This window comes from Podarcis pityusensis, assembly GCF_964106645.2.
Source record: "Podarcis pityusensis genome assembly, chromosome: 13".
In the NCBI taxonomy this organism is placed as follows: domain Eukaryota; kingdom Metazoa; phylum Chordata; class Lepidosauria; order Squamata; family Lacertidae; genus Podarcis; species Podarcis pityusensis.
Genome location: NC_138038.1, coordinates 40229002 through 40239211, shown reverse-complemented (window position 1 = coordinate 40239211; position 10210 = coordinate 40229002). Strand labels below are relative to the sequence as shown.

The 10210-nt window shown below is 47.5% G+C and overlaps 1 protein-coding gene across 2 annotated transcripts in view; it reads left to right on the top strand.

The window, feature by feature from the left end:
• The first annotated feature begins 1995 nt into the window (after positions 1-1995).
• LOC308461750 (interferon-induced very large GTPase 1-like) overlaps positions 1996-10210 on the top strand; it is a 72211-nt gene continuing 63996 nt past the window's right edge. Inside the window, exons 1-2 of one of the 2 annotated variants that reach the window (XM_080978874.1) lie at positions 1996-2404; positions 4207-4633. In XM_080978874.1, the coding sequence (XP_080835000.1) occupies positions 4333-4633 (301 nt within the window). In that variant the 5' untranslated portion in view covers positions 1996-2404; positions 4207-4332. The remainder of the gene's footprint in view (positions 2405-4206; positions 4634-10210) is intronic. The other variant, XM_080978873.1, reaches the window with a different exon arrangement.

Sequence of the window (10210 nt, the reverse complement as noted above, 5' to 3'; positions counted from 1 at the left end):
GGGTGCAGCATGGATGCAAAGGCTGGAATAGCCGGTCAGCCTGGTAATGGCCCACAGCAGGAGTCCTTAAGGCAGAGTTTTCCAAACTCTACTTTGTGACATGTTAGTGTGTCATGTGTCCATGCTCTCCTCCCGGGGCTGGAAAGGGGTTAGCTGAACCTCCTGTTTGCTAGTAAAAACTGAATTACTGTGTCACGAAATGATGCATGTCAAATAAGTGTGTCACCAACATGAAACGTTTGGAAAGCTCTGCCTGAAGGGAATTTGCCAGCCTCCCTCCCTGGATAGTTGGAAAGACGAAAGGTCAGAGTTGAGTGATGTGAACCAGAAGCTGGAATAAAAAGCTGCAGGCTAGAAAGACAGAGAGAACACCAATACTTTTATTTTTTGTTTGGATCCAAGACTGCAGCTATGATAGAAACAAGACCTTTTTTGGGTGTTAATGCTGTGAACCCCTCCATCATAGGCTCAGGTTATATATGTGTGCATAAACAAACCAAAGACAGCACAGTGTCAGCTGTGCCTCATCCCCAAAACATGAACCCTGTCCCAGAACCCCTGGAATCTTGCACCGCTCGGAGATTGCAACTATATCTTCCTGCTGCTGCTTGCTCAACCTGGGAGCTGAGCTCTTGATCGTCATGCCAACTCCAATGTTGCTGCTGCTGATATCTGTGTGGAGCTGGCCTCAGGAAACTGGGCTTGCAAGTCCCATATGTGCAGCAGTAGCTATGGCCAAACTAAACATTTTGCAGGTCCTCAAATTTGGGAGAAGGGTTGGCTTTGGACAATGCGTGAGCAGTTACTCATCTCTGCAGACTGGGAAACAATGGTGCAATTAAATACAGTCTCCTCAGAAGTCAGCTCCTCTGGGCTCTGTAGCAGATGGTGCCCCCCCCCCACTCCAGTGCCAACCCTGCTAGCAGACCAGCTGCAAAGCCTCCCCCATCCCAGTTCTCTCTTTCCCTCCGTTTGCCACTGCCTGCATAGAGTGTCACCCAGAATAAGGACCTTATGGTGGTCTGGTTAACAGCGTAGCTAAATTGCAGCTAGGAAATCAACATCATATGCAATACTGGCTCTTTTCTTGCCTAGGGCTTGCCAATCAGAAGGTCGGCGGTTCAAATCCCTGTAACGCAGTGTAAGTAGATAAATAGGTACCGCTCCGGCAGGAAAGTAAACGGCGTTTCCGTGTGCTGCTCTGGTTCGCCAGAAGCGGCTTCGTCGTGCTGCCCACATGACCTGGAAGTTGTATGCCAGCTCCCAAGGCCAGTAAAGCAAGATGAGTCCGCAACTGGACCTAATGGTCGGGGGTTCCTTTTACCTTTAAGGTGCTACTGGACATTTTTCTATTTTTTTATTTATTTTAATCACACAAGAGTTACTGGGGAGCATTCTAGAATTAAACACACACGGTAAAGCATTTAGGCATTCCCAATTTTTGCAAATTAAATCATTAAAAGGGTCTCCTCTGGAGCAGGGAAGCATCCAGATGAATCCCAAATCTCCTGCTTGCCTACTTCAGTCTACCCACCCGCCCGCCCGCTATCCCAAGCACTGAGCGATGGAGGAGATGGGGGGGGACACACCCCTTGAGTGCATCCAGAGTTCGGCACAGCTCAGAAATCCAATTAAGCAGCTTATCCCAAATGATAATTTAATATGCAGAGCAAAATGGAAATAAAACCCTGTACCAGAACATTGGTCTAATTGTCCATGCACAAGTTAACACAGCAAAAAGCAGTTGTGGCCTCTGGTGCTGTTGATTTCGGGCAGCAGTTGTAGTCTGAGGGGGGTCAAGACAGACAAAGAAGGCTGGAAACGGTGGCATTTTAAGCACCGGTGATCCAAGTGGGTTTGATTGACAGGTGGCCATTGTTTATTTGGAGATCCAATGAAGGCCGGTGCATATCGTGCCAAATCCTGGCCAATGCATTAACCTTCATTCAAGGTTCTAATTTGCTCAGAAGGAACCAAGTGGAACCAGTAAGACCACAGAAATGGATTGTGACTGAAACAAATCACTCAGTTTATTGGGCTACAAGTTCACTGGTATTATGAAAGATTGTGGAATTTGTAGATAGAAAATAAAACAAGATATAGCAACTTACAGAAGATGAAATTTAAAGCAACTTAAAACAACTGGGTATAATGTGTATAAACGGTATGGACTAATAAGTAACAATGACAAAGCAATCAGTCAGAGGCAATAGTACAATCTCCTCCCAGCTCCTCCCAGCCCATCTAGTCATAGAAACAGTTAAATGTGTTTCTTTTTTTTCTACCTTCAGTTTCGTTTCTTCTGTTCTCTAGAGGTGGGGTCGTTTACAGGAGAAGCGAAAGCGCAAAGCATAGAAACTTAACTCTCAGGGAACGAACGTAGGCTCTGCGCTTTACATCTCACGTAAGTATATGCATTTAATTTTGATGATTTAAGTTGTCAGCTATAATTTTTACTGACCATATTCCTTAACTTCTGCTTGCAATAAACAGAAAAACATAGGTGGATTTTGTGTATGTTTGTGTGGAAGCAGAATAGCTAATGAAGTCTTTCACGGCTAATAATTCAGAGGTACAAAGTCAGCTCTCAGATAAAAGCCAATTCGAAAGCTAAAACAAGTAGCAATTGCAAAAATACAAGTTACCGGTAGCATTAAATACTCTGATAAACAAGAAGCCTTGCTCCTCGAGATGCAAGAAAATCAATGAAATTTTGGAGGAAGGAAGGGGGTGTAAATTTAACAAACATATATCAGTGCCATCCTAAATTAGCACAACAAACTTGAGAACACGAATATTTAATGTTCATCAGAGCGTTGTGTTTTGGTGCTCCCAAGTTTTTGTACAACAGTTATGTGTAAATAATAATAATATAATTTATTATTTATACCCCGCCCATCTGGCTGGGTTTTCCCAGTCACTCTGGGCAGCTTTCAACAGAATATTAAAATACAATAGTCTATTAAATATTAAAAGCTTCCCTAAACATATACATTTTCAGTAGCTTTTTATTGTCAACCCCCCTTGCCAAATTACGGTTGCATTCATTTTTGCACTGTAGTTGGGCTTCCTTTGAAGTTTGAACATTTTTATGGAAAACTTTAGATTTTCTGCTCCTTTAAAAGCAATCTTAAAGCTGTAGATAAGCTTTATATTTGGAATTGTTTTTAAAATAATTTATTATATTTCAGGATTGGCATATTATTTTGAATATATTATAAATATTGGCGATTGCCCCCCCCCCCCGCAAAAACGCTTGCACACAATCTCTAAGCCTTGAATAACTGCATAACAGGCAGATACCAACACATGCAGCTTCTCAATGCTGTGCTGGAAGAGCAGAACCTGTTGAATTTCTACCCATCACTTAGCTTCTAAAGGCACAGAACCCCCACCAGAAAGGAAGGTGGTAATTTTAACCTAATTGCGCTATTTGTAGCCTTTGTTGCAGCTAATTTATACTGCTAGACAGTAACAACAGGGCAGGCAAACCACTCATTTGTGAGGATATCCACTTAATCCATTGAAAGTGAATGCTCATGCAGTCAGATTTCTTATATCCTGCTAGTGGCAGGCCCCATCTTGAATAAATAAATGCTCAGGATGGGAAAATAGTTCAATTAGCATTTGCTGGATCAGAAGAAGAAGAAAAGTCTTTATTTGCCGCAGCCACTAGCCATAGCAATGAAATAAAATGTACTGAAGATACAGGTTTAGAGTTAACTATAGAAAATACATTTTGGAGGTTTACATCAGTAATCTAATAATAGATCTTATTCTAATTGCCCCCGCTAAAAACCTTGCAGTTTTCGCTGTCACCTGATCATCTTGATCTGCTCAAGGAAGGACACAGTAGCAATGGTTGAGCAGCCCAGCACAGACAATAATAGTGGGGTAATAATAAACTCAAATCTTTATAAAGAGGGCAAGCCAGAAGCACATGAGCCACTGACTCAATACTGCCATCTCCCCAGGCACATAACCATTTTTCCAGTGGAATTGTTTGAAATCGACCCTCTGGTACAGCCAAAGGCAGCGTATGCAGTCTTGCGAAAGTGAAAGCACGTCTGTATTTTGGAACTCTTACATTTTGCAAATAGGGTGTCAAAATGACTAGGTGGAAAATAATCATACCATGGACAAAAATTGTGGCCAGATGATTCTGTCGCTCGATATCATACAGGTGCTTTCTCTGTTGAATTACAGGTTTGGTGTCGGACATTTGCTGGATCAATTACTCCAAATCCTTAGAGAGCCTTCTTGAAATGCTGTTTATACAAAGACAGTGTTTGTTCATTCTTCAACAATTTTAGGGCTACCGGTTTGGAAGCCATGGCATTTTCCGGTAGGAACCCATCTGAAATTATATGGAGGGCCAGAAGGAAATTAGCAGAAGATCTTCTTCTAATAGACTCAGATCTGATCTTGGATGTGGCAGATTCCCACCTGCTCCTCACACAGGGGGAGTTCTTCTCCCTGAGTGAAATAAAGGATCCACAAGCATTTGTGGAATGCCTGATCGAGTTAGTGCTGGGAAAAAGAGAATCAACTCAGGAACTGTTCTTGGACTGCCTGGAAAACCTGAGGCAAGCCTTCCCAAGCCTTCAGCCCATTTCTGAATATGTAGAAGATGGTGAGTAACACTTTTTAAAACCTGGAGGTGCTTTCTGTTTTTCCTAAGGGTTAAATTCTCACCTGCAGCAGCACCAAATTCTCTCTCTATGTCTTGAAGTCCTCTTGCGCCTTGAATTTCGTCCAAAGCTGTTAGTGCTGCTTTTGTGAACTTTCGTTTACATGATTATAAGTTTGGGGGGGGGCCCTCCACACACCCTAGAAATTAATAAATGGTAGGATTTTGATTGAAGGGAGAAATACAAGTTGCAGAGGAATTCCTGAACTGATTTATGCAAAACGACCTGGCCAAGCTAGGGCCATTAAGAAACAATACAGGGGGACTGAGGGCCTTTGGCAATGCAAGAAAATTGTCCTTCCTTTCATCCCAGGTCAGGGATTTGGAAGGTTGCCAGGATAACACTGTGTGGTTTGGCTTGGTTTTCAAGCTCAGTTATGGCAAGGAGTTTCTCTGCCGGCTGGCCTGTGCTGGGAAAAAGGTAAGGGGAAGGCAAGCCTGATAGTTCTCCAAGATCTCTCAGATGCTTTTGATTTTGCTTCAACACAGGGTGGATTTGATTTAAATCAAATCGATTTAAATTACTAGTCAGTAAGACTTGATTTAAATCTTCTTTTTTTCCAGAAAGACTCATTCTTGCTAGTATAATCTTAATCTTTACAACCAGATGAAGGTTTCATTTTTGGAATAATAAATTTTCAGAGTAGTTTTTACAGTTATATCAAAAATTACTGATTTGGTTATACTATTAGAAATACATGGACAGATAATTACAAAATTATTTTGAGGTTTAATAAGTTAGCTGTTTATATTTGGATAACTTTTCTGCTGTACGTTACTGGAAGGAGAAAACTAATCATTTCCTTAGTAACAATTTTTAAAAATTATTTAACGAAAACAATAACATTATAGCATATGTATCCATGTTTGTTAACTGATGTGGTTAAACAACTTTTTAAAAAAACAACAACAACAACTTAGAGTTTTAGCACACATGAAAAACTTAAAACAAATCCTTATTTCCTGATGAATAGCCTTTGGACTATAATGCAACTTAAACAGGAAACTATCTTTAGAAAGATTTTTCCTCCAAAAGCATTTTATTTTAAAAATGAAATTTAAATTAAAAAATCTGATTTTTTTTAAAAAATATTTTTAAAAAAGCATTGGTTTTTATCTACACTGCTTCAACAGGAGTCATTGGGCATCACTTTCAGTTAATTGTAAAAGGAAGGAAATTGAATTTGTAATGACGAAGTATTGAGCCCCCCCCCCCCCAAATCTGACCTTTTCGTTTATTTATTTATTTATTTTTCAAAAAATTTTATTAGTATTTTACACAACAACAACAACACGAAAAATAACAATACACAACACACAAAAACCGACATTCGAAAAACTAAAAGTTATTTGTTTGGTTTTTGAAATATACTCAGAGTCGCAAAGTGATTTCATGCTCTTTATTCAGCTCATAGTGGTGAGGAGGAATGAATAAATGCTTTATATACATTATTTACACAATGGGCTGCACATGATTGGCTAATTCTGGAATTCTACTGTAAGCCAATCAGGTTGTGGATTCACTTCTATCTGGAGCAGGATTGGGTGGTTCCTGCCAACCAATCATACTGCTGCATTGTTCTAGGACCAATCAGACTGCTGCATTCTGAATCCTATTGTTCTAGGACCAATCAGACTGCTGCCTTTTGGATCCTATTGTTCTAGGACCAATCAGACTGCTACAGTTTGGATCCTATTCAACTCAGTACATAACACCCCTCCCCTCTAAGTTCCAGTCCTGCCCGGGAGGTCGCATTCATAGTCCTCAAGGTATGCCGGCGGCCTACGTGTGCGTTGTGGCCTGGGGTGTTCCCTGGTCCGGGCTCCGGGTTCTGGCTCGTGTTCCAAGGATGCTGGCTGTGATGCGGCTGTTTGGTCTGGTGCAACCGGCTCGCTCAGTCGTGGTTCTGGTTCCGGTGTCCTTTCGGCCTCACGGGTCCTCTCTGTATTTACTGATTCTGCCTCTCCTGCTGGCCCCTCCTGCTCTATGGGCCTCACTGCCCCGCTGTTCCCTTGGGACTCCTCTGACCTGTCCTCCTCCTGGTTTTCTCCCGGGAATCGTCGCCGTATCTGGTCGCAGTGGCGGCGCCAGCATTGCCCCCCATCCGTTAGCACCTCGTACGACACGGGGCCAGTGACCCTGGTGATTGTGGCGGGTACCCATGCTGGGCCTGCCCCAAAATTCTTTGCGTACACTGGGTCCTGGGCCTCGAAGGTCCGGGGGTTCCTGCCTTCCCCCACCACTACCTCATCCTGAGCTCTATCGGGGTGAAGGCGGTCCAATCTGATTGCAAGGCGCCGACCCATTAGTAGTTCAGCGGGGCTCCGGCCAGTCGTTGAGCTGGGGGTGCTGTGCTGTGCTAGAAGGAATGTGGCAAGGCGGTACTCCCAGTCCCCTTGCGTCATGCGGCGAAGGGTGTCCTTGGTGGTCCGCACCATGCGTTCTGCTTGGCCATTGGTGGCAGGGTGGAACGGCGCCGAACGGATGTGGCGGATGGCGTTCTGCGCTGTGAAGGTTTGGAATTCTCCTGACGTAAATGCAGTCCCGTTGTCTGAGACGAGAGTGTCAGGGAGCCCGTGGGTTGCAAACAGCCTGCGTAGTACCCGGATGGCTGCGGACGTGGAAGTGGACGGTACCAGTGCGACTTCCAGCCATTTGGTGTAGGAGTCCACCACTATGAAGAATGTTTTCCCCTGAAAGGGGCCAGCGAAATCCACATGCAGGCGTGACCATGGTGCTCGGGCGGACTCCCAGGACTGGACTGGGGCCCTTGGGGGATCTGGGCGGGATTCTTGGCAGGCCTGGCAGTGTTTGACCCAGGCCTCTATCTCTCCATCGATCCCCGGCCACCACACATAACTCCTGGCAAGGGCCTTCATTCTTACTACCCCTGGATGTGTCTCGTGTAGGGCTGTGAGGACCCTTTTGCAGAGGGGCTGGGGAACAACGACTCTGCTTCCCCATAACAGGCACCCCTTGTGGGCCGACAGTTCATGTTTGCGGGTTGTGTAGCCGGCGAATTCTGGCCCGGGGCTGCTGCTGGGCCATCCCCTCCACACCCAGTCCAGGACCCGGGAGATGACCCTATCTTTCTTGGAATGGTGTGCAACTTCTTGTGCCTGAATGGGGCGGTCGGGAAGCAGCTCCAGGCTCATAACCTCTTGTGCAGGTGCTGGGTCAGGGCCTGTTTCCGGTAGTGGTAGCCTGCTGAGGGCGTCCGCATGGCCCATCGCCTTCCCAGGTCGGTGAATCAGTGCATACTGGTAGCTGGCAAGGAAAATTGACCACCTGAGGACGCGAGGAGACAGCACTTGGGGGGTCTGCTTTTCGGGGGCAAACAAGCCAAGCAACGGCTTGTGGTCAGTCACCACGGTGAAGGGCCGCCCGTACAAGAAATCATGGAATTTTTTTACTCCCTTTACGATTGCCAGACCCTCCTTGTCGATTTGCGAGTAGTTCCGCTCGGTTGTGTTGAGTGTCTGGGAAAAGTACGCCACCGGTACCTCTCTTCCATCCGGGAGTTGGTGCCCCAGGACAGCTCCAATGCCATAGGGTGAGGCGTCGCATGCTAGCACCACCGGCAGCCTCTCGTCGAAGTGTGCCAAGACCGAGTTTGAGACAAGCAAGTCCTTGACTGCCTGGAATGCGGCCTCCTGGCGCTGGCCCCACACCCAAGGGGCCCGCTTGTCCAGGAGTCTGTGTAGGGGCTCCGCTACCGCCGCCTTGTGGGGAAGGAAGGAATGGTAAAAGTTCAATAGTCCCAAGAAGGCCTGAAGTTCAGTCTTGCTCTTGGGCGCTGGGGCATCACAAATGGCCCGTACCTTGTCCCCAGTCGGGTGGACCCCTTCTGCGTCCACCATAAATCCCAGAAAGTCCACCTGAGGCACTCCTAGTAGACATTTTTCCCGCTTCACCTTGAGACCCGCCGTCTGGAAACGGTGCAGAACGGTGCGGAGGCGGTCCTCAAACTCCTCTGGTGTGGGGCCGGCAATCAACACATCATCGAAGAAGGGGGTGACGCCAGGAATCCCTTTAAGGAGAGAGTCCATTATATTCTGGAATATGCCTGGTGCCACGCTGACACCGAATTGCAGCCGCTTTACCCTGAACGCTCCTCTGTGCGTCACAATCGTCTGTGCCTCTGCTGTGGCCTCATCTACTGGCAGCTGTTGATATGCTTGGGCCAAGTCCAGCTTGCCAAAAATTTTCGACCCAGCCAGGGTGGCAAGGACATGGCTGACCACTGGCACTGGGTATGCGTGGGCCGTGAGGGCCTTGTTTATGGTACATTTGTAGTCTGCGCAGATGCGGACCGAACCATTAGGCTTGACGGGTGTGACGATTGGGGTTTCCCAGGGAGCATTAGGCACCGGCTCCAGCACTCCTTGCTCTACGAGTCGGTCCAATTCCTCGTCTATACGGGGTTTCAAGGCGAACGGGACCCGGCGGGCCTTGAGCCTGACCGGTCGTACTGCGGGGTCAAGCTGTAGCGCAATGGGGGGGCCCGTATACTGTCCCAATTTCCCATCGAAAACCCCTGGAAATTCCTTGCATATGGCGTCCACGTCCACTTGTAAGCTAGTGTGGTTCACCCCGGTGACAGCTAGCCCCAGTGGTCCAAACCATGCCAATCCCAGTAAGCTAATGTAGGGGCCCTTGACCACAAGCAAGTCCAGTTGCCGCGTCCGCCCTCGGTATTGCACCCTGAAGGTCCCCACCCCCATTGTGGGGACCTTACGTTTCTGGAAGTCCCGGAGGGTGAATGGGGCCGGCCTGAGTTTGGGACCCCCAGTGGGACACAGTTTCCTTAAGGTCCTTGCCGAGATTATGGATAGAGTTGAACCCGTGTCAAGCTCCATGCGGCATGGGGCCCCCTCTATCTGTACCTCTACATAAATTTTCTCTACGTTGGGGTGGGGCAACTGGTATACCTGGAAGTCCGTGAGCTCCGTCGAGTTGCCTTGGTGCGTTGGGCCCCGGGACCTGGGGCTCTTGGATTGGTCATCTGATGCCTGGTGTCGGGTGGGCCGAGCCCGACACACCCGGGCGATGTGTCCCGATTTTCTGCACTGCCTGCACTCTGCGTTGCGGAAACGGCAGGTCCTCCTCTCGTGACTCTCCCCGCAGCTTGCGCAGTTCCCTCCTTCTCGTCGAGGCAGCTGTGGTCTGTGCGCTGCTTGAGTGCGCTGCTGTACTCGGTGCACCTCCTCCCTGTCGGATCCTGAGTCGTCGGTGAGGTCTTCATGGTGGACCCTCGGTTGGGATGGCAGGCTCGGCCGTGCCTCTTGGGTCGACCTCTCGGCAGCTTCTGTTGCCAGGGCCTCCTCCAGAGCGACCTGGAACGTTAGGTCCTTCTTAGCGTAGAGGCGCCGTTGCAGCTTCTCATCCTTCAGGCCACCGACGAGGCGGTCACGAAGCATGTTCTCCAGCTCTGAGAAGTTGCAGAACCGGGCGGCTTGGCGGAGAGAGGTCACAAACCCAGTTATGGTTTCCCCAGGGGCTTGCCGCTTTGCGTAGAA